Genomic DNA, 13,871 nt, shown 5'->3' on the forward strand with positions numbered 1-13,871 from the left:
TACAGGCCACTGCTGTCATGACCAGGACACTGGGACTGGACTAGGAGGCCCATTTCCATCTTTGGGGTTCCCATCCACTGCCATACTCAAGCAGGGCTTTCTGTGTGTCCAAGGTCCAAACCATTGCTCCTGCCTGACCCTTCCCTTTGTTGTAGATGGGGAGGCATAAGCGGGTGGTGCAGTCAGAGCAGTTAGTGGAGCGAAGTGGCAGACAGAAGGACATGGCTGCTGGTGATAGAATGGAAGGAGCCGCTCTCCCATAGAGAGAGGCTCCCGCTGGCTGAATGCGCTCTGCCTAGTGGCAGCTGAAGCACTCACACACAGCACAGGGTGAAGGGAAGCAGAGAGCAAGCACAGGCCTACTATGAGGCCATAAAGCAGGAGCTGGCAGCTCCATTGTGGGAGGGGTGGACTCCACAGGCATCATGCAACACCCACAGGACAATATAATACACTGGACCAACGGTCAACGGCCTCAGCAAGCAGAGGCTCATGGGGAGAAGGTAACAGAACCACAGCCTGTCAGCTGCTGCACTGTGAACTGCTCCATGCGATATGGTGAGGGGTGACCATTTCAGGGAGGAGTCCAGCATCTGCCTCCGACAAGCAGTGCTGGTGCTACTTCCACACACTGTGGCACAGGGACTGTTCAGTTACTGATTAATGCACATGCCACTAGCTTTACTTTTAATTTAACTTATTGCTAGAAATAAAGGGCCATTTCTGATGCTGTCTAACTCAGCTATTGGCTCGTGAGGAGAATCAGAGCTGCTCTACATTTTGGTCAATGCTTCAAACAGGTGTTTGGCAACACTGCACAAACTAACTGGGAAGGCAAGAGGATGCTCTAGTATTTTTAAGCCCCTCCGCTCACTCAAGTTTATTTTTATCTAGCAGTAATGAGAGTGCAGGTCTGGGAACACCATTTACTCTACTGCTTCTCAACCCTATTCCTCCCTCCCAGGACCCCAAAACTGCCTAAATCCCACAATTCTTTGCAGCCCTTTGGGGGTTGAAGCAAGAAATCACAGGTGGCTTTTGCATTGGCAGAAGTTTTGGGGGCTGGTGGATGTTGGGTAGGGACTACGTTTGACACAAGGCAATAGTTGCGGGGCGTGCGAGGCTCAGGGCAGGTTGCTGGTGTTGAGTGTTAGAGATTTACTGCATATATTGCTATTGATGTCAGGGAACTTAACAGAGGACACTGAAAACCTGGCCCACCTTTAAATATTTATTTAATTAAAAGAAAACACTTTGGTATCTCTCATCTAGTTTGCCTGGAACACTCCCATCTTATGGCAGCCAAAGCTACCATATTAGAAACATTTATGAAAAACCTTAAAAGGAGCCCAAACAACGGCTTGTTAAAGGCCAGTGCTCTGCACTGCCATACAGGAGGCATGCATTTCTTTTCCAAGCCCAGCCTATAGGCCTTTCAGTTGTGGGCATGCCAAAGAGGTAGCATGCTCAGCCCTGGGAATCAGGAAGAGTATTGGACCAAACTTTTAAGACTCCGTCCTGGTGCTACTGAAATCAATATGAGTTTTGCCATTGACTTGAATAGTAGTAGGATCAGGCCTTAGTCTTAACTGATCTGTCACATGTGGTATATCTGGCAAGATGCAATTCCAGGGCAGTCCATGGACCAGGAACAGACGCTGCAGTAAAGAAGCAGTTAATCAGCATTCAGAGGCACAGAGTCCCATTAATGACTCGTTAATTTATGGAATTCTTTGCCACAGGAAGACAGGCATTGAGGCCAAGTACTTAAGATTCAAAAAGGATTGGATATTTATATGGCTATCAAGAATATCCAGTTGTAATTAATGACAAAATTAAACTTCAGGCTTAAGGGATCAGGAGGAGACCTAAGGTGCAGGCAGGTTATTCCACATATGCCTACTGCAGGGTTCTTACGGCATCTTCTGTAGCATTTGGTTCTGGCCACTCTCTGAGAAAGGAGGCTGGGCTAGATAGACCACTGATCTGATGAAGTCTGGCAATTCCAGTGTTCCCAGCCTGGCCTCTTGGCCAAAGAATGGAGTTAGTGCCACATCAGGAAGCATGAAGGAGGGCAAAGAAGGGTCACAACATCTGAGAAGTCAGAGAGAAAGACTCAGGATTGTGACAGCTAGAAGGCCTGGACCTTATCCCTCAATAGAATTAGTCTCTCTAGAAAGCAGCAAAATATGCATGGCTAAACCCTAAAGGGTCTTTGTTAGGGAGAGATGTGTAACTCTTTCTGAAGAGGATTATTCCCAACTCCATGAAGTCTCATGACTGCATACCTGAGAGGTGTGCCTATATACTCTACCCACTTTACAAATGGGAGAGGTCACATGACTCACCCACGGCCACACAGTGCATTGCTGGCAGAGAGAGAATTAGAAACCAAGAGTTCCTTCCTGACAGCTCCATGCTCAGGTCACAGTGCTTGGAATTACAATTTGCCAATATGTAATTCTGCTGCTTTCCCCCCATTTCAGTGTTAGTCATTAGGACCAGGAACCAATGAAGATCTTGTGAAAGGCCCATTAGACTAAGGGAGGGTCTTGCAAAGTAATTTTTGACACTGCTCTTTCTAACCATCCCAGCAATGGAGTGTGCAAGCCTCAGTGTGGACTACGAGAAAAACAACAGACTTTTGGAGTCCCTTCTTTCCCCACGCCAAAAGCAAACTCCTTTTCCTTTGCAGAGCACTGGCAAATCCTACAGCAGAAGCTCTGCAGACAACAGGCTGAGCCCCTCACTTGGAGGGAGTGTGCAAGCCTTTCTTCTGGCACATCTCTTCCTGGCTGGCTTGCAGAGGAAAAGTGAACACAGATCTTCCCCAAGCCTGAAGCTCAAAGGTCCATTTATGGCCTGGGTGATCACACCAGTCCAGTCAAAGGCCCCAAATGACAACACCTCAGGGCACTGCAGCTAACCCAGGTTTCTCCTCCCACATAGGCTTTGGGATGCAGCAAGACTGCAGAAGCAGGAAGGAGGCTGCAGGCTGTTTTAGCGATCCAGGATCAGATGCCAACCAGGGACCATGCTGTGGATTACACTGGGAGGAGGGACCTAATAGTATTCTCACAAACATCTCTCTCTCAGTATCAAACTGCCAGGAAATAGTATAAGCCAAGACCAAGCACCTTTGGATCTGCAGCCCATCATGGAAAATCACCACCATCTTCCAACCAAAAAGAGAGCCAAGTGTGCTATCCTCATGGAAACCAGACTCAAGAGACCAGGGGGGCTAAAGGAGAGAACATATGCGGTTCTGATGTGGTCCTCAGCCTGTCATGCAGGGCAGACTGGCATAATTTTGTTCTTGGTAAACACCTCTGCCTGACTGGAAGTGCAGATGTTTCAGCTAGATTCCCGCACAGCTCAAGACATTGGGACAAGAAAAAATAAATTGGAGAAGTTCCTGAATCATTCTTCTTCCAAGGGAGCCAAATTAAAAATCCCTCCCTCCCCACCATGGGCTCTATACTCTGCCCTGGCATCTCAGCAGCATGAGGACTGATCCCTAGAAACCCTATTCAGAACACTAGTTCCAGTGCTATGATTCCAGGCACTGCATTCCACTCTGTATTTTTTAGGTACAAACACGTGTGATAGCCACAGAGCTTTTAACTAGCAAAGCATGGATAAAACCAGACAGGAAGTAGGAGGGGGCCTATGCTTAAACTTAGAGACATTATATGAATTGCTGGAAGACCAGAGCGCAAAGCGTAGGAGAGTTTCTTCCTTGGGATATTTCAGACAGCAGCTGATGAGGCCTCACACTCCTGCCATGGGAATGAAGTGATCAGGGGATCTTACTTTTGTAGATTTTTCTTGTTCATCTCCAAGAAAAGCATCCTGTCCAATCTTGTGCAGGTAAGATACCAAATGTCAAGGTTAGGTCTGAGGTCACAGTATATTTTTAGTGGGACACCAGGTAGTGTCAGGGTAGAGAAGACAATGGACAGATCTGAATCTGTGAAAAGAGAAAGATGAGAATATAACATGAGACATGAGCTCATCAGTTTGGGGACACCTCAGCCAAAACTCTTGGAATGTTCACGCATCCCAAAACTGCAGGGAAATTGGCCATAACCCAAATATAAGAAATGCTGACCCAGCTTGTGTGCTTGAGTTTTCTGCAGTGTGTAGGTATGGACAGGGCAAGCAGAATTTGTTTTGGAAGCAGGTACTCACCGGGTTGGATCTTGCTGCAAGCCAAACACTTCTGCCACACTCACAACATTGTGTTTGTTCTCAGGGCCCCCATAACTCAGGGTGACCTGAAAAAGCAAACGTAAAGTCAGAACCTGCAACATAGCAGAGAGTGACTGAGTGGAAGAGGTCTTAATGAGGGATAAGGAGGAGGATCTAAAGGGAAAGGGACATCCTAGGTGATCTGGGTGTCAGAAGTTACACATAAAAGGTGATAGTTCGCTTTGTCATAACGGTTCACTGAGGATAGAAGCCTTTTGAGAGAACCTGCTGACTATCCAAAGCAGAACAGGAAAAAGAAATCAGACAGAGCGAGGGAGACAAGAAAAGCTTAGATAAGCAGCCTTGGAAAACCATTCTTCCATACGGAGGCTGCATTACATATTTCCTAAATCTAAAGCCTAAGAGTTCAGTTCTCTGATAATCTTTAGGAGCAACAAGATTTTCTGATTAGCTGTTAAAGTTAATATCAGGAGAAAGGGTGATCACAAAGGGAGGGCCAGATTCATCACCACTTACTTCTGGTGTGATTACACCAGATCTGAATGTGGCCCTAAAAGTGCATTTTTATTGCCTAATAAAACTGTTAGAACAATTTGAATGGGTATTCTGTGGGTGGGAAACTGTGTTCTTGTTTAGGGTGTACGTAGATAAGTAGTGGAGGAATTTTAGTTTGGGGCAGCTTTACAGCACCACCTATTGTCCATCAAAGAAAATGCTGTAGAAGTAATTATTTTAAAACAAGCTTATGTAATTTCGTGTGCCTCAGGACTGGAAAGGAAGAAGACAGAGGTGGCAAGGTAACAGCATGGCTGGGGCTGGAAGGGACAGTCAAAGAAGGGGAGAACTAAAGGTGACCCAGCTGGCCAGGACGGAAATGTGCCTGTTATCCAAATGCAGGAGGTGGACATGGGACTGCCCTGGTCAACTACATAAGCAGCTTTGAGTAATGGTGAAATTACATGCCTGATACCATCTGCCTTTCCTGAAAACCAGGGAGAAGGTAACTGCACCTGCACAGATGATTTCTTTTGATCAGACTGAGGAGCGTCTCAAAGGTCTGGGCCTGCTTTGAGCAAGGCACAAGGCTTCGCCTTACCTGCTGCAGCACTGACTCGCCTCGTAGTCTCTGCAGATTCTCCAGATGGGAATGGAACAAGGGGCTGTGCAGCAGCTTCACCTCCAGCAGCCCCTCGATGATGTAACCGATGGTGCAGTCATCAGGAAGACGCACCCTCTCTGCAGTGCTGATGAAGTTACCCAAGCTGTCAGGAGAGAGGATGGAGTTGGAGAGTCAAATGCACGCTTAATCCTATCAAAGCCATGGGGTCTCTACTACTGAGGTGCATTTACCTGGCCCAGGGACTCATCTTCAGGGCAAGGCCCCTGCTGATACAGAACCCTGCTCCACCTGTGGCAAACCAGAACTTCACAGTTGTCTAGTGAACAGCAAAAGCAACAAGAAAAAAAAGAGACACTTGTTAATGATACTCAGCTTTTCCCATCTGCCTGGGTAGGGAAAAGGATCTTCTGTTCTGCAGCACATTGGACACATGATCTGAGCAAATATCTGGACTTTGGGCTACCCCTGCCGCTTTGAACTCCTGGAAGCTAGACATTCTCTCATAAGGCAACTCTTACCACCTTGCAGCTGCCACCACAGGGCCAGTGGAGTCTGAGTGAAACAGGGAGCACACAGGGAATGGAAAACCAGAGTCCCAGTGGAGAACTGAGGAGAAGCCCCACTCCCCTGTGCAAGCCTCTGTATGGTGATTCTGCCCTCCAGAGTCATAGCCCGGCACAAGCTTCTCTGGGGAAATCAGAGGAGCCCTGCTGGAGCCAAGTGATTAAGGCTGAGGAGACTACTTGATCATGCAGGGTTTTTCATAACAGGCCAGTTCACCTGGTTGCATTGCCAGGGAATTTATCTGCTGGCCTGGCAACTTGGTACTTGCTCCTCAAGATAGAAATGCTCATGTATCTTGTGACTGAGACACACTGGGGCGCCAGGGAAATGATTGCTCAATACTGGAAGTGACCAGTCACAGAGCGATTGTCTAATCTCCTGAGGTTAGCTCAGGATGGCAGCAGATGAAGTACTGAGATGTTACTTTCTAGGAGAGAAAGCCTGACATTCAGAGGACTCTACAGTTTTGACTGGACTTTTCCTGCCTATGCTGATTGGCTGTCTGCTCCGGCCCTCTCCCTCCCACCTTCTCCTCCCTTAATCTCCTCATATTAGCTTCATACCACACTTGTCCCTCTTACCCTCTTCTCCCCTGACCTGTTCCCTTCCTCTTCCCTGCCCTTCAGTGTCCCCTCTCCCATCACCTTTATTTCCATTTCACAGATTCCCTCCTAACTACCTCCCCCCCAAAAAAGCCATTGAACTAACATGATGTTTGCTGCCACCACATTGTTCACTCTACTTCCGTGTTCTACCCCTTCCCCCACCCCCTGTCTGTCTCGTCTGTTTTGACTGTAAGCTCTTTGGGGGCAGGGGCTGGCTACTACTGCTGTGTTTGTACAGTGCCTAGCACAACGGGGTCCTATTCTTGGTTGGTATATAGGCATTACTGTAAAAACATGATTAATAATCATAAGTAAAAGAGGATCAAAATGAAGGCTCCCAGAACTGAATAGCGATAACTGCAGAAACTGACCTGGCTGAGGGGTTCTAAGGGAGCATTCCTCACACCCAAATGTTGAAGTAGGGGGAGCCTGTTCTCCCACAGCTACCCGTGAAGGGAGAAGAATCCCTGTTCAGCTCACAAGACCATTTGTAAATTGCAAATTAACTCAGAGGTTTTGTACATGGGATCTTGTGAACTGTTCGCTCAGAGGCTGTGGGAGGGGGGCAGAAGGGACAGTTACAGAGCATGCTTACTGATCCATCACTCCGGACATGGTCAGCTGCCTCAATGGGGTGGTCCAGGCTTGGCCTCCCCACATATACATCCTGGCTGTGTGAGAAGGCAGACAAGAGGCGCAGGAGATTCTGTGGATTCACATAGTTGTCATCATCCACATGGCAAAACCATCTGCAGACAAAGCAGGGCAGACACAGTCACACAGCCGAGGCACTGAGGAAGCGATGTAAAGTTTCTATGTACTGAGTTCTCTTCAGTGAAGATCTTAGTCTCTCAGATTTGGGGCAAAGCGACTGGAAAAAAAAAGGCCCTCAGACTGAAAATGCAGAAGTTAGAAGCCAAAGCTGCCAATACTTCTCAACTCTAGGAGAGAGGCTGAAGTCAGTAGGCCGCTTGTGAGCTCTTCCTCCCTGTAGCCTTTTACCTGACTCTTGTCTAGAAGTGCTTCTCTTTCTGCTGCTACCCCTTCTCTATGCTCATCACCACCACCCTCTGGGATCACAGCCTGGATCATGCTCACTCACTACTGGAACTAGAAAGGAGAATGTTGGGACCTCCCTGGAACTCAGAATTGGAGTGAACAAAGCTACAGTTGGAACAATGAGTCTCACATACTTTCTCCCAGATTCGAGGAATTTATCGTATTCCACAGACATCTTGCAGCAGAGTGCCTGGCGGGTGTGAACAGCAGAGCAGTTGGTGTTGATCATGTGATCTCCTAAGGAAATGAAGGTCAAAATGGTCAAGATTGGGGTGAATGCATAATCTGGGAGAGAGAGCATGTGCACCTCTGGAGCACGAACCTGAAACATGGACATGGTTCACATGCAATGCACATGTAGAGAGCTGCATGTAGGGTGTGTGGTGCTTACAGAGTGAGCATGTAGCACATAGGGTGAAGAGCACGTGAATATGGAGCCAGACAGCAGGGAAGATGAGCCATGTACAGGGACAGTGCGCAAGGGGGCTCGTGTACATTAACCCTCAAACAGCTACACTGAAACTTGCAAACAGAAAGGAAAAAAGTGAATGTGAAGATTAACCCAGTGAATGATGTCGATGAAGGTCCTACAAATCCAAATCAGGAAAGAAGGAAACAGCATTTCCCCCCTCTGAGCTTCCAGCTCCCTTTCACCAATCACATGCACAGCACAGAATGAGGCTCCTCGAGGGAGAAGATGGCAGCAAGTCAGCATCCGTAGTCAAAGGAGCAAGTGTGCATCTGAACTACACGGCTTACCTGCTCTTAGGCGCAGTTCACGGTCCTCCCAATCTGTGAATATAAACGTCTGTGGGAGACACAAAGACATTAGGAAAAAAGGGGCTTCCCTTTCCAAAGATTTCAGAAATGGACCAATTAATTTTAGCTTCACTCAGTCCCCCATTAGAATTGCTAGTAATTTATCTAGTTATTTTTCAGTGGCCATTGTGAAAAGAACTGGTGTTAACTTGGTCTGTTGCCTATTGGATTGGTTTCTACATCAGAAAAACCACCAGCACATTCAGTATTGACTGGATCCCTCACTGGCAATTTTAGCAGAGAATCCAAGACAGAACTACCCTTCTGTCTCAGGGCAGGGCTGAGGCATCCCAAATTCAGGAACAAGCTGTTTTTCAGGAGTTTCTTCCTCTGCAATCTCCTCTTCCACCCCATCCTAAAAGATAGCACACCTGCTCGGCTGGATATTGCCCCAGATAGTCAATGGGCCTAGAGGAATCAACAGAATTCTGGGGAAGAATGAAAGTAAGGGAAAAAAAGATCCACTTGGTAGCAATATCCTGCCCCTGACAGGTGGAGAAGATTCAAAACATCTGGATAGGCTTTTGTTAATCTCCGCAAATGCATTGAAACTTCTACATTAAGGGACAGATTCTATGCTACATCTCATACAAAGACCCAGTCACTGTACTGAAGAGCATATTGTCTGAAAGTATTGGCTCAGACACATCAGCACTAGCATCAGGAATTGTGGATGACTATGCAATGGCTCCCTCCATTATACCAAGCTTGGCACATTTTCTCCAGCTGCAGCTTCTCTCTGGACCTGTAGCCTTTTATTTTAAGTGAATTTAGGGATGTTATCTTACACCACTGTGGATTCAGCTCTGGTTGCTAGTTTCAAGCTCAACAGAGTCTGCCTTGCAAGTTTTATTAGAGTCACACGCAAGGTTATAATTATCCAAGCATATATCAATCCCAAGAACACTCCTGCACAAGTTGCAGACCCCAGGCCGCAAGAAGACAGATTGTGCATCCAGACTAATGTTCTACCACCTAGTAGCAGCTCATCTTAGGCTTTTGGTCAGACGGACTATTTACAGGAACGCAGTTCCTAATCCTGCAGGAAGAACATGTTTAATGAACTGGTAGGGAATACACAGAGTGAAATTGCAGCATGACCATGGAGGGCAGTGGGATTATGGCAGATCTTGAACCTGCAGTCACAGAGAGAGGGGCTCCCACTATAATTGTCCTATCCCTGTGAGGAAGATCTCTCACCTGTCTTTTGGCCTGTGAAATCCAGGTTTGGAAGAGCAAGTCCAGCCTAGTTTTATGATACTTTCTTGTAGTTTTCACAGCAATAAAAATATCCTTCAGCTCCAGATTCTCCTTAATGGAATCACCTGCAGGTCCATGGTGGTCCTTCAACATAGTTTGAAGAGGACTGGTGGGGCTCCCATCCTGCTCCTCAAGTTTAAGGCTGGATCCCCCAGCACGTAGGCTGTAATCCCCCCATTTTTCTACAGTTTCATCTTTCACACTGTGTGCAATATCAGTTCCCTCACTGTCCAAATGGCCTGTTGAGCTGGGCTCTGCCTGCGGGTGGTGGAACTCACTTTTGCAGGAAGCATTAAAAGGATGTGGTGGACGGGGTTGTGGATAGCCCCTATGTCTCCAGGTAGTCTGGAATTTGGGGATTAGCAGGAGAAGGAAAGCACAGAAGGTCACGGACAGCAGGAAGCAGATTTTACTGAGCCCAATGCAGGAAAGTGTCATTCTTCAGCCCCCAGGGCCCCTGCCATGTTGTACAGTTGGGACATTGCGTCACAGAGAATGGATCACAGCTCTGCAGGAGAGAATAGGAGAGGTTGAGGGCTCTGTGAGACAGACTTGCATCACAGTCTTGCTATATTTTGTTTACAAACCACGGAACCAGCAGAGCTAGGTGTGTTCTATGCCTGGAACATCTGCTTGCCTCTGCCCCATGAAACCTCACTTTCCTCTTTTACATGCTACCTCAAGACACTTCTTTTTCCCTAGTCACCCTTTCCCCAGTGCACATACATTGCTGTCCCTAGTCACCATAACCTCAGCACCAGCCCAGTCATACTAACACCAACACCCACTCTCAGTTATAGGTATTGCTGTATTGATAATGGTATCTCTGTCACTCTCTGACCTTGTTTCAAATCCCTTGCTTGCTGCTACAACAGTAGACGGTTAATTGTGTTTTGGGGTTTTGTATCAAGTTATTATTCACTTCCACTGTAACAGCTATCATTAAAAACTTAACTTTTTATTAAACACACAGAAAAAGGAAAAACACTTAAAAGCATTTGAAATTTAAGGAGTTAAGTAAAATCTGTATTTAAAGAACTTCCCTTATTCTCTTTCTGTGTATAGTTTAAAAGGGGGACGTCCCTTGTTTGATCATCTTTTTAAGTAGTATTAAAGATGATTTTAACTGTCCATGTTGGGGACAAGTGAAAAAAAAAATCAGTTTAGACTGTCTTGATTTGTTCATAGTCAAACATTTTAAGTCCAGAAGGAACCATTATAATCCTCTGAGTCTAGTCTGATCTGCACAACACAGGCAAAAGAACCACACCTACTAATTTCTGCATCAAGATCATAGCTTTTATTTGAGTCATAGCACATCTTTCAGAAAGACATCCAGTCTTCACTTAAAGTTGTTGCTGTTTCCTTCAAGACAAAACACACATGAAGAGAGAAAGAAAAACTAGCAAAGGTAGAAAGTGCAGCTTCTATTTCAGTGGAGTTTTTTGTTTGTAAATCAGTTGCTGGAAAGTTATAGTCACAGCATACTGTCTTATTAGACTGTCAGATTTAGCAAACTTTTACTAGTTGGGCTAAGAACATTGTTTACAGTTTGCCTTTTCATTACAGTAGTGTTGCAAAAGATGGATTTGTCTTGGCTGGCTAAACCAGACTCTTATTAGATAGAAGACCAAAAGGAAATGATCAGAAAGAAAAAAGATGAAGAAGGAAGATGTCACCCAAGAGATGGTGTGGCAACAGGCAGTTCTGTTTCACATCCCATGTGGAGTTCAGGATTCAGCAGAACCAGATGTAGGTGCTGATGTCACTGATTTCCTCTTTTTCAAGGTATATGTTATTGCCCCAAGCAGGTGGCAACAGCCATGACTGTAAACCTTGCTCTTCACCTGCAAGCTGTTCCATCCACAGGTTCATAGATTCATAGATTCTAGGACTGGAAGGGACCTCGAGAGGTCATCGAGTCCAGTCCCCTGCCCGCATGGCAGGACCAAATACTGTCTAGACCATCCCTGATAGACATTTATCTAACCTACTCTTAAATATCTCCAGAGATGGAGATTCCACAACCTCCCTAGGCAATTTATTCCAGTGTTTAACCACCCTGACAGTTAGGAACTTTTTCCTAATGTCCAACCTAGACCTCCCTTGCTGCAGTTTAAGCCCATTGCTTCTTGTTCTATCCTCAGAGGCTAAGGTGAACAAGTTTTCTCCCTCCTCCTTATGACACCCTTTTAGATACCTGAAAACTGCTATCATGTCCCCTCTCAGTCTTCTCTTTTCCAAACTAAACAAACCCAATTCTTTCAGCCTTCCTTCATAGGTCATGTTCTCAAGACCTTTAATCATTCTTGTTGCTCTTCTCTGGACCCTTTCCAATTTCTCCACATCTTTCTTGAAATGCGGTGCCCAGAACTGGACACAATACTCCAGCTGAGGCCTAACCAGAGCAGAGTAGAGCGGAAGAATGACTTCTCGTGTCTTGCTCACAACACACCTGTTAATACATCCCAGAATCATGTTTGCTTTTTTTGCAACAGCATCACACTGTTGACTCATATTTAGCTTGTGGTCCACTATAACCCCTAGATCCCTTTCTGCCGTACTCCTTCCTAGACAGTCTCTTCCCATTCTGTATGTGTGAAACTGATTTTTTCTTCCTAAGTGGAGCACTTTGCATTTGTCTTTGTTAAACTTCATCCTGTTTAACTCAGACCATTTCTCCAATTTGTCCAGATCATTTTGAATTATGACCCTGTCCTCCAAAGCAGTTGCAATCCCTCCCAGTTTGGTATCATCCGCAAACTTAATAAGCGTACTTTCTATGCCAATATCTAAGTCGTTAATGAAGATATTGAACAGAGCCGGTCCCAAAACAGACCCCTGCGGAACCCCACTCGTTATGCCTTTCCAGCAGGACTGGGAACCATTAATAACAACTCTCTGAGTACGGTTATCCAGCCAGTTATGCACCCACCTTATAGTAGCCCCATCTAAATTGTATTTGCCTAGTTTGTCGATAAGAATATCATGTGAGACCGTATCAAATGCCTTACTAAAGTCTAGGTATACCACATCCACAGCTTCTCCCTTATCCACAAGACTCGTTATCCTATCAAAGAAAGCTATCAGATTGGTTTGACACGATTTGTTCTTTACAAATCCATGCTGGCTGTTCCCTATCACCTTACCACCTTCCAAGTGTTTGCAGATGATTTCCTTAATTACTTGCTCCATTATCTTCCCTGGCACAGAAGTTAAACTAACTGGTCTGTAGTTTCCTGGGTTGTTTTTATTTCCCTTTTTATAGATGGGCACTATATTTGCCCTTTTCCAGTCTTCTGGAATCTCTCCCGTCTCCCAACTTGTTCCTAAACAAGTTGTCAAGTGACCCCTGGAAAAGCACCATCCAGAAAGGTGCAGCAACCTTTCCTCATTAAAATTACTCAGTTAAAACATATTTACAGTGATTCCAACTATAAACTGTTTACCTCGTTTCCTTCTCTTTCTAGACTACTTCAGCTGGTTGTTATGCCAACTTGAGACCTCCCCAAAAGTGTCAACCCCCCTATAAACCACATTCAGGTTGTGTCAGTCTTTTTGTTTCACTTTTTGCTTGATCTACAAATATTACAGAAGAGGCTGAGCTGGACTCATTTTACCTTTCATCTGTTTGGGTGGCTTGGGACATTGGCCTCGGAACAAGCGTCCTCTACTCTCGGGTCAGATCTGTGTCTCTGAGAACCTGTGGGCTCCTCGGGGCTGGAGCTGCAGCACCGGCCTGTGCATTGCAGGGCGCTCCCCGTGCTCTCGCTGTCCAGGATGGGCACAGCAAGCACCCAGGAAGACAGAACATGGAACAGTGATGCGCGTCACCCTTGGTGCCCTGGGGAAGGCACTGTGGGCTCAGGCGGGCGCGGGGGGCACTGCACGTGGGGCGGGTGATGTCCCAGGGGGCACTTCGCGTGGGGGATCACGTGGGGTGGGGGGATGTCCTGAGCGCGGGGGGTACTCCACGTGGGGCGGGGGATGTGCTGGGGGACACTGCACGTGGGGGATCACGTGGGGTGGGGGATGACCTGGGCGTGGGGGGCACAGCACGTGGGGTGGGGGATGACCTGGGCGTTGGGGGCACTGCACGCGGGGTGGGGGATGTCCCGAGGGGCACTGCACGTGGGGTGGGGGATGACCTGGGCGTGGGGGGCACTGCACGCGGGGTGGGGGATGTCCCGGGGGGCACTGCACGTGGGGGATCACGCGGGGTGCGGGATGTC

At 46.8% G+C, this 13,871-nt stretch overlaps 1 protein-coding gene across 2 annotated transcripts; it reads right to left on the bottom strand.

The window, feature by feature from the left end:
• Window positions 1–3,818: 3,818 nt before the first annotated feature.
• RFNG (RFNG O-fucosylpeptide 3-beta-N-acetylglucosaminyltransferase) lies at window positions 3,819–10,131 on the bottom strand. Of its 2 annotated transcripts, none has more exons than XM_065415681.1 (8): window positions 9,580–10,131; window positions 8,320–8,368; window positions 7,695–7,794; window positions 7,097–7,250; window positions 5,563–5,648; window positions 5,309–5,474; window positions 4,192–4,277; window positions 3,819–3,970 (listed from the first exon to the last, which is right to left on the bottom strand). In XM_065415681.1, the coding sequence occupies exons 1-8, from the start codon at window positions 10,075–10,077 to the stop codon at window positions 3,904–3,906; spliced, it is 1,206 nt and encodes a 401-aa protein (XP_065271753.1). In that variant the 5' UTR covers window positions 10,078–10,131; the 3' UTR covers window positions 3,819–3,903. The 2 variants fall into 2 exon arrangements, with proteins under 2 accessions (XP_065271753.1, XP_065271752.1); XM_065415680.1 differs by having other exon boundaries at window positions 7,695–7,797.
• Window positions 10,132–13,871: the final 3,740 nt, after the last annotated feature.

The sequence above is a fragment of the Emys orbicularis genome, chromosome 13, assembly GCF_028017835.1.
Source record: "Emys orbicularis isolate rEmyOrb1 chromosome 13, rEmyOrb1.hap1, whole genome shotgun sequence".
NCBI lineage: Eukaryota > Metazoa > Chordata > Testudines > Emydidae > Emys > Emys orbicularis.